Genomic DNA, 17,096 nt, shown 5'->3' with positions numbered 1-17,096 from the left:
ACCCGCTCGGTCCCCTGGCGTGTGTTTCTTCGCTGTCCGAGTCCCTTCTCGATGCCACGTCTCTTCTTTATTTCCTTACCCGTCTTCTTCCTTCGCCAACAACGCCGGCTTGTTTTGTTTTCGTTTGGGTTGGATCCAGAGGTCATTTCGCGGGGGATCGCAGTTCCCCCGGGTGAGGTACGGGGGGCGGGGCACATGACGAAGCCCCGCCCCCTGCTTCCAGCCCTCATTCAGCCAGGAGGAGGCAGGAGAAGAGAGAGGGTAAGTTGCTTCCTCCCTGCCTCTCCCCACCCCTGCCTACCTAGGGCCAGGGAGGGCCTTCGCGGGGCTTCCTTGCACTCCCGCCGGCCTTGCAGGTCCACCGCCGGGCCCCTCATGGGCGGCGGCCGGGACCGTTGGGGGCGGGGTGTGTGGCCTTATGACACACTTCCAGTGATGTCAGGGGGTGTGGCATATGCTAATGAGTTATGCTAATAAGTTCCCCTAGCTCTTTTTCTACGAAATGACCGTTGGTTGGATCCCACCAGCTTTTTCTACCGGTGAAAAAGGGGAGGGGGAGGGAGGGGGATCCTCTTTGGTCATCCGAAAGCCCAGACTGGGGGATCTTGGGACCTAGACGGCTGTACTACTACAGCAGGGAAGGAGAGGGAGACTGAACGGAAAAGCCGTCTGGATCCTATTTATTAAAAACTAGCGTTGCCAGGTCCGACCTGGCTGCAGGCGGGGGGCTCCAGGCTGCTGGTCGGGGTTTTCCAGTGCACGCACACAGTGATGATGTCATCTGGAAGGGACGCATTCGCGCTAGGCACGTGGTTGGGGCATACTCTAGCAATCGGCCTAAAAACTCTATGGTGCCATAGAGTTTTTGGGGCAATTGCTTTTGTGTGTGTGTGTGTCTGTCCCCGGCGATGTGATCTTGGCACTTTGGGGGCGGCTAGATCTGGGCTGGCAGATCGGGGGGCCCTAAAGTGGGCAACCCCCCCCCCCGGGGGGGGACACCTGGCAACCCTGTTTAAAGCATTTATTCGCTGCCTTAGAATGTAAATAAAAAAAGGGTTGTTTAAAAAAACTAAGACACCCAAAAAAGTCCTAATTGGAAATCTGAAGACTGTCAATAAATAAGACAGTAAGCCTGGCCCCACGGCTGGACCTCCTGATGGCCCCCTGGTATCTTTGGCCACTGTGTGACACAAGAGTGTTGGACTGGGTGGGCCACTGGTCTGATCCAACACTGGCTTCTCTTATGTTCCTATGTCTGGGTCAGTGATCCTCTGTGTTCTTAATGCTTGGGGGGCGACTGTGGGAGGGCTTCTGGAGTCCTGGCCCCACTGGTGGACCTCCTGATGGCCCCTGGTATCTTTGGCCACTGTGTGACCCAGAGTGTTGGACTGGGTGGGCCCCTGGCCTGATCCAACACTGGCTTCTCTGGTGTTCTTACGTTCTTATTCAAATCAAGTCCTACATAAAATGGTCTTCAGCTGCCCCCGGGGAGGCTGTTCCATAATTGCAGGGGTGAAAAACACCCAGTAAAAAATCAGTAAAAGCCGTTTTTTCCATCTTGGTCATTAATTTGTCAGGTTCTTTTTTAAAAAAAAGGTCAGTAAAGTCAGCATTTCTTGGTTTTCGTGAATGCAATTTGTGGTGGTGGTGTGTTGTTTTCACTGCTGCGTTCTGGGGGAAACGTAATTGTGACCAGGCACCTCCCGACTTTTTTTGTGGGTTCTGTAACAGCTGAAGATATTTACAGTAAACTGGATGACGCTTTGGGTTTGGCACGACTTCCTACGTGAAAACTGCTAATCCTAAGTAACTGTGGGCGAAATGCCAGCAAGGCTGCCACCAAACTCACGAACGGTTATCTCATTTCGACAGTGAGACAGCCTGTGGTAGACACTGGCCCTTGTAACATTCATGTAGTCCAGTGGTGGCGAACCTATGGCACACGTGCCAGAGGTGGCACTCAGAGCCCTCTCAGTGGGCACGTGTACCATCGCCCCAGCCAGGCCCAGACCATCATTAAAGTGTCGAATTCTCTGCCAAATAATTTTAAGTCAATGAAAGCATTTGGGATTGCTTTCCTTACTATGTTTGGATCATCTTAAGTTAACGTATGAGTTGTTTTCTCTAAAGTAAAACCTCCGTATTCAGGTTAAAATGCCGTGTTGCACTTTGCGATAAATAAGTGGGTTTTGGGTCGCAGTTTGGGCACTCGGTCTCTAAAAGGTCCGCCATCACTGATGTAGTCCATTGTCCATTTTACAGGGAGGCTCGTCTTAAAATGATTACCCCATTAGTCGATAGGACACCTGAGCACATTAACACAAACCAAGCAAGGCTTCACTGCAGAGATTACACATTCAGTCGCTGAGTTTTGCGCATTAGTTCTTAGATTGCGGGAACCACATTTTAAAAGATCTTAAATTCAGATTTCTATTTTTGTATATTATGACTGGGGTTTTTTCTCTCTCCCTCACATATTATGCTTGCTCTGTATGTTGGTCTTAAGTCCGTAATAATAATAAACTAAACATATAGTCCATAATGCTTTCTGTAGGGGCACGGCGGAACTGGGAGACGATGCCTCAAATTTAATTTTTCTCCTTCGTGATTTTTTTTTTGATGGGTGGCCGTCACGATGGGTATGATTTTTAATAGGTTTTGCTGTTTTATTATCTGCAGTGTGTGATTATATTTAAAGGGGACTTTTTTTGCCTTAAATTTTGCACAATAACGAAAACGAAAACATTGTAGCCGTGCTGGAGGCCGTATCAGGCTGGGCGCTGGAACACCCTAGGCTAATTGTGTTGGGTGACTTCAACGTCCATGCTGAGGATGCGACCTCCAGCCGGGCTATGGATCTAGTGTCGTCCATGGCGGCACTGGGACTCTCCCAGTTTGTCTCGGCACCCACGCATCGGGCCGGTCACATGGTTGATTTGAACTTTGTGGCAGATTACGGTGGACCGAATTTCTGCCTTGGCAGTACCATGGTCGGACCACCATGCCCTGAGGGCCCGTCTGAATGTCCTACGCCAACCCTGTTTAGGTGGCGAGCTGATTTTGGCTCGCCCGCGAAGCCAAATGGACCCTATGCGGTTCCAGATGGCTTTGCGGGGTTTGAGGCCCCCTGGTGGTTCGTTGGATGAGCTGGTGGAGGATTGGAATTGCCGACTCTCCTCAGCCATCGACGAGATCACTCCCCGGCGCCCTCTCCGCACTCGAGATAGGCGAGCACCCTGTTATACCCAGGAGTTGCGGCGGCTGAAGCGAGGACGGCTAGAGAGACGGTGGCATCGGGCTTGCGAAGTGTCTAGAACATCCTATAAGACGTTTATCCTATGAGATGGCAGTCAAGGCCGCAAAGAAAGAATTCTATGCGACCTCGATTGCATCTGCTAGCTCACGCCTGGCCCAATTATATAGTGTAATTCGGTCTTTGACAGCTCTTAGGCTGCGAGGCATTTGCGAGCTATTTTGCAGATAAAAGTCTTGGCTCTCCGCCGCGACCTCCCCACCACAATTGAAACAGTCAGGGAACTCAAGGCCCCTTGCACGTCTTTGGTGCCGGGTTTAGTGAGTTTTGACCCACTCAGCCTGGAGGAAGCTGACAGGTTGCTCGTATCGGTGCGCCCAACCACATGCGACCTGGATTCGTGCCCCTCCTGGCTTATTAAAGCGGGCCACGAGGGGTTTCGAGGTGCACTGCGGGAGATTGCCAACAAGTCCCTCGCTGAGGGATAGTTCCCTGGAGCACTTAAGGAAGCAATGGTCTGCCCTCTCTTGAAAAAGCCATCTTTGGACCCGGCCGAATTGGCCAACTATCGGCCGGTTTCCAATTTGCCCTATTTGGGCAAACTTATTGAGAGAGCGGTGGCATCACAGCTACAGGGCTATCTGGATGAGGCTTCCGTCCTCAATCCCTTCCAGTTCGGCTTTCGCCCGGGCCACGGGACGGAGACGGTGCTGGTCACCCTGACGGACGATCTCCGCAGGCATCTGGATCGAGGCGGCGTGGCGGCACTGGTGGTGTTAGATCTGTCGGCTGCGTCTGACACGGTCGACCACCAGTTGCTGGCCCGCCGCCTCGCCGACGTGGGGATTCAGGGGATTGCTCTTCAGTGGTTTGCCTCTTTTCTTCAAGGTCGGGGACAGAGGGTGGCGATTGGGGACCAGCGGTCCCAAAGGCACCACCTTGAGTGTGGGGTGCCCCAGGGAGCCGTGTTGTCCCCTATGTTGTTTAACATCTATATGCGCCCCCTTGCCCAGATTGCCCGGAGGTGTGGGCTTGGGTGTCATCAATATGCCAATGATACCCAGCTCTATCTGATGTTAGGTGGCCAGTCGGACTCTGGTCCCGATGACCTTCATTGGTCGTTGCAAGCTGTGGCTGGTTGGCTCAGACTGAGTAGGTTGAAATTAAACCCGGCAAAGATGGAGGTCCTGGGCCTGAGTCGGACCGGTCTGGGGTTGGGGCTCCCTCTCCTGGCCTTCGACAGGGTGCCGTTGGTGCCTGCGCAGGAGGTTAGGAGTTTGGGGGTGCTCCTGGACTCTTTGTTAACGATGGAGGCCCAAGTGGCAACCACTGCCAGGGCGGTCTTTTACCATCTGCGGCTGGCTCGGCAGTTGGTCCCCTACCTTGACCGTGAAGACCTGGCCACTGTGATCCATGCGAAGGTCACCTCGAGGCTTGGTTACTGTAACGCTCTCTACTTAGGGCTGCCTTTGTCGCAAATCCGGAAACTGCAGCTAGTGCAGAATGCTGCGCCCAGGCTGTTGATGGGCCTCTCTAGGCGAGACCACATCCGGCCGGTGCTGCAAGCGCTGCACTGGCTGCCGATAGCATACCGGATTCGCTTCAAAGTGCTGGTTCGTACCCTTAAAGTCCTAAATGGCCAGGGTCTGGCTTACCTGAAGGACCGCCACTCCCTGTATGTTCCCCCAAGAGCACTACGATCGGGGAGCCTCCATCTCCTGGAAGTTCCAGGCCCCCGAGAGGTTAAGTTTGCCCCTACTAGGGCCAGGGCGTTTTCGGTGGCGGCTCCCACCTGGTGGAATGAGCTCCCGGAGGAGATCCGGGCCCTGCGGGACCTTGTGCAGTTCTGCAGGGCCTGTAAGACGGAGCTCTTCCGCCAGGCTTTTGAGTAGGAGCCGCCGCCACTATCCCACCATCGTGGTCGTGCTCCATCGTCTGCCCCTATCATGGGGGTGCAAGCATCGCCTGGCAGAAGCGCATAGAACAGCGCTGCGGGAGACCACGCTATTGAGAAAGCTGGCCGCCGAGTTGGGTTTTTTCCTATCTTGAGTGACTTACATAGGAAGATCAGAGCACCTTGATTACTGTATGGGTTTTATTGTGGTTTTAAATGTTGTCTATTTTATTGCATCGCCCGCTTACGTGACCACGAACGGAACACAGAACAGTCAACTTTCCTTTGGCTTGACCCCCACATTTATTTATGATTTTTGCCTACAAACTTAATGGGGGGCTGGGAGCTTCCGTAAGACAGCCTGCTTTAACACGCAGACGGAGCACGAAGCCGCGGGGCGCCAGACGTTAGATCATGGTCGGGGTGATGCTGGTGAGGCTGACGTCACCAGCCACGCAGAGCTTGGTGATCTGGTTCAGCTCTCGGATGCGGTGGTTGTACTGCAGCAGGTGGGCATCGTTGACGGCGACCTTCAAGTGATCGGCTTCACACAAGATCTGGATCTGGGGAAAGAGAAAAGGGAATGCCGGCGTTCAATACCAAGAAGCACACACATGATTTCTTTTTTAAATTATTTATATGTGCAGGTGGGCGTGCGCACCTGGAAGTCATGGCGACCTCTGGTGGCTGACCCCTACTGGGGGCCTGGAGGGTATTCAGAGAGGTGGCTGAATACAGCCTGCCCCTGCCTCCGGCCTCTGGTATTCCAAGGAGGTCTCCCCTCCGAAGTACTTGCCAGAGTCGGCCCTGCTTAGCTTCCGAGATCTGACCAGATCGGGCTTGCCTGGGCCATCCAAGTCAGGGCAGAGCACACACAAGATTGTGCAGGGGCAGTGCGCATGGCTTCCACACACAGGAACAGCCCTGTGCAGCTTTCCCCATTGCCAACACAGGGCGGACCTGCCCCTCCCCTGAGCCGAGTCTTTTAAAAAAAATCAATTTCATATGTCATTATACCAACGTAACAACAAATGTAGCGGGTTCTGTTAATTCCCAGCTTTTTTTTTTAAGCTCTCTAGCCCTTCTGTGGCAAAGATCTGCCTTTCCCCTTATATCTCCGCAACAAAAAGGGTTTAGAGACATTTTGAAAAAACAGTAAGGGGGTAATTGCAATCGATACAGCCATATGAAATTGACAAGTTTTCTAAAAGAACAACCCCGTGTGTGTGTCTGTGTGTGTGAGAGAGAGAGAGAGAGTCCCCCTTGGACTGCCGGGAGATCGAATCAGTCAGTCCTAAAAGAAATCAACCCTGACTGTTCCCTAGTGTCAGCTATGGCTGCCATGAGTGGGATGTATATTTCTAATTGCTTTGCATTCCTTCCCATGGGCTTAATTGCATCCGAGCTGTAAGGCGTATCTTTCAAGGTCACTGGAGGAGTTGGTGTGTCTAGGTTTCGTGGGAAGGTTTTTTCTTTCCCAGTTTCGGGGCAGTTAGTGCTTCTGCCAAATTCCCGCGCGCGGGAGCCCATCTAATTGGGTAGCACTTGGGCGGGGGGGGGGAATGCCCTATATCCTATTATGCGCATAGGTAACCCACCATTCCTAACAGTGTTCACGTTACTGCATCAATGGCTTTTCAAATAAAGTAAAAACTTCCTAGAAGCGTGTACTTCATTGTCGTGCTGTGGATCCTGACACCTAGAAGGCCAGAGACTGAAGCTCAAGCTTAAAGGGCCTGGCGTGATGTGGTCCATGGGGTCGCTAAGAGTCGGATCCGACTGTGTGACTGAACAAGTGTGTGTGTTTCGGGGAGGAGAAACGGCCACCGTGAGGACAGGGAAATGGCCGCCATCTCGACTTGGCCATTCCCACAACATCACAGGGAAGTGGATTTTTGAAAGGTCGAAGGGAAGCCGGGGGGAAACCCCAGGAGGTACACGAGTGTGCTGTGATGCTGCAGGGGAAAGAGAACTCTGCTTCCCGACAGCGTTGACCCTGGGACAGGTAAGCGGTGCAGACGTTCTTGGGCAGACCGGCAGAGCAGCAGAGCTAGACTGTTAGGACTTGCAGGAGTCTCCAAAGAGGAGACTGTTCCCAATCCCAACCTAGCCTCTGAAACGGGTCCCCAACGGGGTGCCCACCACCACCACCACCTTTTCAGGGGCCCGCAGAGTGTCTTTAGGAAGTGGGCGGATGTCGCTTTGGCAGCAGCTGCCACCACAGCACAAGGACCTACGCCGTGTGGCTGACATTAAAGCTGTGCCAATCGTTATGTGGCTGGCTCTGCCTCCAGCAGCGGCCATTTTCTAGCAGCCATTTTGTCGCTGTGCCCACCACGCCGTGTCAGTATTCCAAAGGTGCTTGCGGGCTGAAAAAGGTTGGGGACCCCCGCTCTAACATTACTTGTCTTTATGGGCTCAGTATCTTTGCTTTAATGTCTGCTCCAGAATCACACCAAAGATGACTAGTTCAATGAACAACACCCACATATAGAAGCTTTCCCCACTATCGTTAAAGGTGATAAATAGTGAATTACTTTAGGGAGACCGCCAAGGGAGTCCAGGGTTGCTACGCAGAGGCAGGCAGTGGCAAACCACCCCTGTCTCTTCCCTGATCTGGATGGCCCAGGATAGATGGATCTCATCAGATCTCAGAAGCCAAGCAGGGTCGGCCCTGGTTAGTCCTTGGGTGGGAGACCGCCAAGGGAGTCCAGGGTTGCCACGCAGAGACAGGCAGTGGCAAACCACCCCTGTCTCTTCCCTGATCTGGATGGCCCAGGATAGATGGATCTCATCAGATCTCAGAAGCCAAGCAGGGTCGGCCCTGGTTAGTCCTTGGGTGGGAGACCGCCAAGGGAGTCCACGGTTGCCACGCAGAGGCAGGCAGTGGCAAACCACCCCTGAACGTCTCTTGCCTTGACCGAGATGGCGCAGGCTAGCCGAATATCATCGGATTTCGGAAGCAAAGTAGGTTTGGCCCTGGTTAGTGCTTGGATGGGAGACCGCCAAGGGAGTCCAGGGTTGCTACGCAGAGGCAGGCAGTGGCAAACCACCCCTGAACGTCTCTTGCCTTGACCGAGATGGCGCAGGCTAGCCGAATATCATCGGATTTCGGAAGCAAAGCAGATTTGGCCCTGGTTAGTGCTTGGCTGGGAGACCACCGAGGAAGTTCGGTGTTGCTGTGCAGAGGCAGGCAACAGCTAAACCACCGCTAGTCATCTCCTGCCTTGACCTGCATGGCCCAGCCTACCCTGATCTGGTCAGATCTTGGAAGCTATGCTGCATCGACCCTGGTGAGCACTTGGATGGGAGACCACCAAGGAAGTCCAGGGTTGCTACGCAGAGGCATGCGATGGCAAAGCACCTCTGTTGGTCTCATGCCTTGACCTACATAGCCCAGCCTACCCTGATCTGGGAAGCTATCCTGCATCGACCCTGGTGAGCACTTGGATGGGAGACCACCAAGGAAGTCCAGGGTTGCTACGCAGAGGCAGGCGATGGAAAACTACCTCTGAACATCTCTCCCCTTGACACGCATAGACCAGCCTAGCCAAATCTGGTCAGATCTTGGAAGCGAAGCAGGTTTGACCCTGCTCAGTACTGCGATGGGCGACCACCAAGGAAGCCCAGATCAACGCTTTAAAGATACCACGACCGATATTTGAGTTAGTTGACCAACTCTTTTCCCTTTCTTTTTTAATAGACTGGTCAAATTTCCAAACTTAAAAAAGGAAGACAGAGGGTTTTACAGATGTAAAATTAAAAAAAAATGGGTTAAGAGAGTTTTGATTTTTCCAAACTGATATGTCCTACTACTTGGCTTTACAACTAACCTGTTTCTAGTGGCGCGCTCGTCTTGGGAGACGGAACGAGTGGGGTAGGAGATTGTGTGTCAAAGCGAGTTTTGGGAGACGCGGGTTCAGACCACCATTCAGCTCACGGGGGGGGGACTTTGGGCCAGCCGCGCACGACCTTGCCTACCTCACAGGGCTGTTGTGAGGATACAGTGGGGGAGGGAGATGCATGTGCGCCACCCCCAAGTTTCCTGGAGGAAGGACACGGTTTGGGGAAGGGGAAGGAGAAGGTTTTGTTTTCGAAATTACCTTGAAAGGTTTCCCGGCCTCAAAAGGGAACCGGGGGGCCATGCGTTCCTCCTTCCCCCAGTTGTTGTAGAGCATGGTGTTGCACACAATGACTTTCTTGTTGTCCTCGTTGAAGCGGGGGTTGAAGTGGAGGGCGATGTCATTCCCTTTCTTGAAGTCCACCTGAAATCTGGAACGAGCAGCAAGATATTTCTCGTCACCAGCCCGATGTACCAGGAGAGCCAGGCAGCCTCTCGACATTTTTAAAAGCCCAAACGCTATGACGCAAGCAAGGCAAAAACGCTGCCCTGAAGGATCAGTTGGGAAATACCTGGAGACTTTGGGGGGTGGATCCAGGAGACGGCGGGGTTTGGGGACCATCAGCAGGGTAAAATGCTATAGACTCCACCCTCCAAAGCCACAATTTTCTCCGGGAGAACTGACCTCTGTCATTTGGAGATCAATTGTAATAGCGGGAGGGCGGACTCTTAATCTGGGAGAGCCGGGTCTGATTCCCCACTCCTCCGCATGCAGATGCTGGGGTGACCTTGGGTCAGTCACAAGTTCTCTCAGAGCTGTTCTCTCAAGGGCAGTCCTCGAAAGAGCTCTCTCAGCCCCACTGGGAGGGGAAGGGAAAGGAGACTGGAAGACGCTCTGAGGCTCCTTTGGGTAGTGAAGGGCGGGGTAGAAATCCAATCTCTTCTTCTTCTTCAGTGCCACCTGGGGCTTGGCAACCCTATTTCTGTGCCCTGTAGCAGCTTCACCTGGGAAGTAGCCCGGTTGCCACACAGGGCTGCAAACTGCAGCCAGCTGAATTCCCGGTGATTTGGGGGTGGGGCCTGCGGGTGGGAGAGTCCGGCAAGGGGTTTCACCTCGAATCGATGGTATGCCATAGGGTTTGCCCTCTGAAGCGGCCATTTCCTCCCGGGGAACTGATCTCTAGTATGGAGACTGGTTGTAATTCCCGGTGGTCTCCGGAGCCCCAGCTGGAGGTTGGCAACCAACCCTGTCCCCCCCCGAAGATGCCATGCCAATGCGAAGTCCCAACCACCCAAAGTTGTAATATCCACGGAATGTAAAAGCAAGCATCGGATTGGCTCTTGAATTTTCACTTGTCCCTCCTTACAGGGCCGCGGAGAACGAGACAATGCCAAAATTGGGCAAGTATTGCTCAGGGCAAGGGGGGGACTTTGGTAATCAGAGACGTATATTGCAGTGACCAGGGGTCATTTCCTAGAAAAAGAGGTGCAGGAGCTCATTTGCATAGCTCATTTGCATATGCCACACCTCCTGGCAAAGGGCAGGCATGCAAGCATGCCTGGGGTTCCCTGCCTGATCTTCCCAAGACCGGGCAGGGAACCCAGGCATGTTTAAAATGCCTTTCTTTCCCTTCCCCATCTGGGGAAGGGGAAAAAAGGCATTTAAATCCCCCCAGGCAGCTGGGGAGTGGCCCCTGAGCTCCTTACTGCCAGAGCGCTGCTCCGATGTGCTCCGGCAGGAAATGAACCCTGGCAGTGACTAAATTATCTGGAAAGTCTCCAGCCCTAGCATGAGATGTACACATGAAGCTGCCTTCTACTGAATCAGACCCTCGGTCCATCGAGGTCAGTAGTCTCTTGCCGCTCTCCAGGGTCTCAGGCAAAGGTCTTTCCCATCACCTACTGCCTGACTCTTTTAGCTGGAGATGCCAGAGATTGGACCTGTGACTTTCTGCATATAAAGCAGATGCTCTACCACTGAGCCACGGCCCCTCTGAGTAGGTAATTTACTCAAGATGGATTGAGTCAAGTAGAAGAAGAGATCGGATTTATACCCCGCCCTTCCCTACCCAAAGGAGTCTCAGAGCGGCTTACAATATCCTTTCCCTTCCCCTCCCCACAACAGACAGCATGTGAGGTAGGCGGGGCTGAGAGAGCTCTGCCGAGGACTGCCCCCGAGAGAACAGCTCTGAAAGAACTTGTGACTGACCCAAGGTCACACCAACAGCTGCATGTGGAGGAGTGTGGAATCAAACCCAGTTCTCCCAGATTAGAGTCCATGCTTCTAACCACTACACCAAACTGGCTCTCTAGTAGGTGGAGCGATTCAAGGAAGCCGTGGCCCTCAGTTTGCGAGAACCAAGCAAGGCTGCTGAGGATAGGACATTTGGAGGTCATTAATTCGTAGGGTCCCCATAAATCGGAAGCGCTTACAAACGCTTCATTTTCTTCCTGGTGGTTCCGGACTTCTAAAATCCTAATGCGTTGATCATTGAATGTCCCATCCTGTCGATCGTATTGACTCACTCTGCGTAATCTGCCTTGGGTCCCTGAGGAAGGCGGACTACGGTTAATGTAAATAAAATAACTCACTCTCGCCCCAGTATGAACAGTATGCAAAGACATTGCGGAATCCTCCCTCTAAGCCGTGGAGCCTCGTGAGCAAAAACTCTCCTTTGTGAGCGAGCCATCTGGCTGCTGCATCAATTAGTCTGCTCTCTGGAGCACTCCCTTCCTGAGCTACGACAAACGTGTGAGCTGGAGGCTAAAAAAACTGTGAGCTGGCTCACACTCACTCAGCTTAGAGGGAACACTGGCGCCGGGGACTTGTGTGATTATCTCATTAGCCACCAGCAGGTGGTGCCATTGCTTACACGGTCTGCAAAGAATAGGTACCCAGCCATATTGGTCTGAAGCAATAGAATAAAGTTGAGAGTTCAATGGCTTGTCCTTCTTTCAATCTGCTTAAAAATATATATATTCTCGCGATGTTGCACGCTAATTTAACAAGCCGCCTATGTATACAACTATGATATGTAATTCCATTGCATCGTCTGGCGAGGTGTGCACGCGCGGGAAAGCTCACATCTTGAATAAAAACATTGTTGGCCTTAAAGGGGCCCCTGGATTCTAACCTTATTCTACGGCCCGTAAAGAACACTGGTTAAAGGAACTGCAACCTTTTCGAGTACCTTTAAAAGGCTACGGAAGGAGGAGAAGAAGAGAAGAGATTGGATTTATACCCCGCCCTTCACTACCCAAGGAAGTCTCAGAGCGGCTTACAAACTCCTTTCCCTCCCCCTCCCCACAACAGACACCCTGTGAGGTAGAAGAAGAAATGAGATTGGATTTATACCCCACCCTTCACTACCCAAGGGAGTCTCAGAGCGGCTTACAAACTCCTTTCCCTCCCCCTCCCCGCAACAGACACCCTGTGAGGCAGGTGGGGCTGAGAGAACTCTGACAGAAACTGCTCTTTTTTCAAGAACAGCTCTTACCAGAACTACGGCTTGCCCAAGGTCATCCAGCCAGGTGCAAGTGGAGGAGTGGGGAATCAAACCCGGTGCTCCCAGATTAGAGTCCATGCACTTAACCACTACACCAAACAGGAAGGAAGGAAAGACTGGATTTACACCCCGCCCTTCACTACCCAAAGGAGTCTCAGAGCAGCTTACAAACTCCTTTCCCTCCCCCTCCCCACAACAGACACCCTGTGAGGCAGGTGGGGCTGGGAGAGCTCTGACAGAAACTGCTCTTTTTCAAGAACAGCTCTGAAACAACTATGGCTTGCCCAAGGTCATCCAGCAGCTGCAAGTGGAGGATTGGGGAATCAAACCCGGTTCTCCCAGATTAGAGTCCACGCACTTAACCGCTACACCAAACCAGCTCTCAGGGACCAGAGTGGAACGGTGCTGGCTGTCTGCCATGAGCACATCCTTTCATTTATCCAACTCATTCCTTGACTTTCCCAGGGCAGCTCTCGGCACCAACACCTGCCAGCATCCACTTGCTACTGGGAATGGGGAAGAAAATATTCTGCAATGGCAGAAAGATTGCGAGACAATGATCCAGATTCCTTATCCCACCACGATTGCCATCGCCTCTTACAGGAACCACCTGATAAGGCTCCTTCTTTGCATCCTTACCTATTTGGCCTTTGGTTCACCGTCCCGACGATGGTTATTAACAAGCGAGGTACTAGCCCTGAGTGCAGAGGGACCTCACAGGGGACTTTCTGCAAAAAACAAAACAGATTTTATTTATTTCCATGCAAAAGAGCAGTCTCGAACCATATGGCTGACGATGTCGACTCACATGTTGCTTCCTTGATCATTAAAATAATTTCCGTTCTAACTCCTGAGACGGATGTAATTAACAATTAAAATCACACAAGATGGGACCTACGAGCGACTCGCGGGGAAAGGGGAATCCCACCCATGCTAGTCCCTGCTTCTTCCTGCTGCTTCCTTCCCCCAAGCTGCCTTTCTCCCGGCCCTCCCGCAACATCCTCCACATGCAATCTTCCTCCCCTCCTGCCTTTACCAATACCTGCCACCTTCCTTCCCTCCTGCCTTCCTTCTGCCAATTTACTTCCCTCCTGCCCCTACCATCACCACTTGCTCACTTGCGTTTCTATACCACCTCCTTGTCTTCCTTCCTTGCTACTCTTCCATCACTGCTGCCTTGCTTGCCACCCACTCAAAACTACTGCCTGCCTGCCTTGCCCTCCTCCTGGTGCCTGTCTCACCCTCTCCTCTGCTTCCACCACCTGATTATGGAGTTGCTAAGCAACAGTCCAAACAGTGGCCGAGATCTCATAACAGAGCGTCATCGTTTTCTCTCTCTCCCTGTCAAATTTCCGTCTCCTTCTCATTTTCAGATCTTTCTGCAAATCTGGGGGGGGGGGGGGCCCTCACCCAGATGTGCTGAAAAATCCCCTCTCTGTACATAGCCCCATGGTGTGGCTTTTGGGATCTGCACGCCAGGGCCACATCAAAAGTTAGAACATGAGAACATAGGAGAAACCATGTAGGAGAACATAGGAGAGACAGTGTGTGGCTGCAATAAAGAAGGCCAATGCTATGCTGGGGATTATTAGGAAGGGTACTGAAAACAGATCAGCCAATATCATAATGCCGCTATATAAATCAATGGTGCGACCTCATCTGGAATACTGTGTGCAGTTCTGGTCACCACACCTTAAAAAGGATATTATAGCTTTGGAAAAAGTGCAGAAAAGGGCAACTCGAATGATAAAAGGGTTGGAACACTTTCCCTATGAGGAAAGGTTAAGGCGCTTAGGGCTCTTTAGCTTGGAGAAACGACGACTGAGGGGTGACATGATCGAGGTTTATAAGATTATGCGTGGGATAGAGCAAAGGAAGTCCTTCACCCAAAGAGTGATGAACACATGGAATTCACTGCCACAGGAGGTGGCGGCGGCTACAAGCACGGACGGCTTCAAGAGGGAATTAGATAAGCATGTGGAGCAGAGGTCCATCAGTGGCTATTAGCCACAAGGTATAGATAGGGGCTCCGGGGCAAGCGATGCTCTATATTCTTGGTGCTTGGGGGGTCAACAGTGGGAGGGCTTCTAGTGTCCTGTCCCTACTGGTAGACCTCCTGATGGCACCTAGTATTTCTGGCCACTGTGTGACCCAGAGTGTTGGACTGGATGGGCCTTTGGCCTGACCCAACATTGGCTTCTCTTATGTTCATGTTGGATCAGCCAGTGGCTCATCCCATCCAACGCTCTGGGTCACACAGTGGCCAAAACCCAGCTGCCATCAGGAGGTCCACCAGGGGGGCCAGAACTCCAGGACCCCCCCCCACTGTGTCCCCCCAGCACTAAGAATACAGAGCACCACTGCCCCAGACATAGCGTTCCATCTATTCCTTGTGGCTAATATCCACTGATGGACCTCTGCTCCAGATGTTTCTACAATCCCCTCTTGAAGCCATCTATGCTTGTAGCTGCCACCACTTCCCGCAGCAGGGAATCCCACTTGCTTATTCATCTTTGATCTGTTCTAAGCCTAGCCTACTACTCATCAATCCTCACAGGTGACAAGTTGGTCCAAAGCCAAACCACAAAATTCCGAAGAGTGAATCCTCACTGCCCCAGGGTAACGGGCTACCACCAGCCGGGGACCAAGGCGGGATGCTTGCAATTTGAGTTCCAAAGACAATTACTCCCTTCCTGCCAGTAGCCCCTCCGACCCCTAGAATCAGAGTTGGAAGGGACCTCTAAGGTCATCTAGTCCAACCCCTGCACAAGGCAGGAAATTCACAAATACCTCCCCCTCCACACCCGCGGTGACCCCTGCTCCATGCCCAGACGAGGGCAAAGAAAAAAAAAACCTCCAGGATCCCTGGCCAAACTGGCCTGGAGAAAAATGGCTTCCTGACCTCAAAGTGGCGGCCAGCATTTCCCTGGGCGTGTGAGAAACGGCCACGAGAACTAAGCACTGAGGCAACTCTTCCTGCCCCCCCCTTCTTGTGATCTGCCCCAGTTCACAGAATCAGCATTGCTGTTAGGGGGCCATCTGGCCTCTGCTTGAAAACATGGGTCCCATGCAACGCTCCCTCTAAGCTGTGGATGGTGAACAAAAATTCTACTTTGTGAGCTCTTGGCATTAAAGTTGTGAGCGAGCGATTTGGCTACTGCTTAAATTAGTTTGCTCCGGAGCCCTCCTTCCTGAGCAAAGAAAAAAATATTTGAGCCAGAGGCTAAAAAACTGTGAGCTGGCTCACACTAACTCAGCTTAGAGGGACCATGGGTCCCATCATGCAATGCTCCCTCTAAGCTGTGGAGTCTGGTGAGCAAAAATTCCACTTTGTGAGCGAGCGATTTGGCTGCCACATAAATTAATTGGCTCCGGAGCCATCCTTCCTGAGCGAAGACAAAAATCTGTGAGCTGGAGGCCAAACAACTGTGAGCTGGCTCACACTAACTCAGCTTAGAGGGAACACTGGCCCCATGCCAAGATTCCTCTAACCTTCCTCCTCCTCTGCCTCAGTGCAACGCTCTCTCCATCTCTCTTCTGTCTCCTCCACATGCAGTTTGCTCCCAGATGCGCACCACTGAAGGTGTGCTTGGGCTGGATTTATTTATTTATCTTTTGTTTATCCTTAGATTTGTGTCCCGCCCTACCCCGAAGGCTCAGGGCGGCTAACAAGGGCACCATGTGCCAAGGATAAAACAGTAAAAAAACATAATATAAAACGGTAAAATACAGTAACAAAATCATCAGTGCTCCATTTGTCACAAGATGGGGTAGATCTTAATCCTAACGGTAACATTCCCGAAATCTATCATCCTATTCCTGCCGGGGACGCCTCGCACCCCCAAAGGGACCAGATAGTGGTGGTGATGGTGTGACGGTGCATAGATGGCAATGGTGGAGTATTTATTGGCTTGGGACGGATCGACGGATCTGTATTACACAGGCAACTGGTGCCAGGCCTGCTGGTGCGCTGGCAAAATGACTAGCGAGTGCCGTGACAATATGCGCAGAATATATCAAGAAAATATCGTTAAAATGATTTTTTCAAATAAATTGAATTATTATTAATTCTATTTCGTATCTGTTAAGGAATACTTCGAAACAAAGAGGAAAATACCCGGAATTTTCGTCAAAATAATTTTGAGTTGAACATTGTTTCATATTTATACGTTTAAGCAAGTATTTGGATTTTTTCCCCATTGTACTGTTGCACAGTGAGACGTCCGGTCGCTTATGCGCATAACTGTACTTGAGTCGCAAGTTTTGTTTGTCCTTAGCACTGGTTAAAATAAGCTTTTGCCATTGTTTCTGAAGACAACTGTCTGCTTAAGCTACAATAAGTAACTAAAGACAGAAAACGATTCATTTGAAAATTATTTAAATATTTATTTATTTTTATTTTATATTTATTTATTCATTAGATTTGTACCCTGCCCTCCCCAACGGGCTCAGGGCGGCTACAACAGAGGCAATTGCCATAACAAAAGTTAAAACGCCAGTGCTCTTGATGTTAAATTTTTCTTAATCCAATATGAGTTCCATTCATCAACCTAACCTGACAACATACATTCTTCGGTTAACTAGGCGTCTGCCCAGGGCCGG

General features: G+C 51.6%; 1 protein-coding gene across 1 annotated transcript in view; it reads right to left on the bottom strand.

Annotated features, from left to right (window-relative positions):
• Nucleotides 1-5,347: 5,347 nt before the first annotated feature.
• The window catches only part of LGALS3 (lectin, galactoside-binding, soluble, 3), a 33,485-nt gene continuing 21,736 nt past the window's right edge, over nucleotides 5,348-17,096 (bottom strand). Inside the window, exons 5-7 of the mRNA XM_015412098.1 lie at nucleotides 13,134-13,222; nucleotides 9,251-9,419; nucleotides 5,348-5,710 (exon numbers count right to left, since the gene is read on the bottom strand). Coding sequence (XP_015267584.1) covers nucleotides 5,555-5,710; nucleotides 9,251-9,419; nucleotides 13,134-13,222 — 414 coding nt within the window. The 3' untranslated portion in view covers nucleotides 5,348-5,554. The remainder of the gene's footprint in view (nucleotides 5,711-9,250; nucleotides 9,420-13,133; nucleotides 13,223-17,096) is intronic.

Source organism: Gekko japonicus, unplaced genomic scaffold (assembly GCF_001447785.1).
Source record: "Gekko japonicus isolate JY-2015 unplaced genomic scaffold, Gekko_japonicus_V1.1 scaffold1515, whole genome shotgun sequence".
Lineage (NCBI taxonomy): Eukaryota > Metazoa > Chordata > Lepidosauria > Squamata > Gekkonidae > Gekko > Gekko japonicus.
This window is presented reverse-complemented; position numbering and strand designations above follow the sequence as displayed.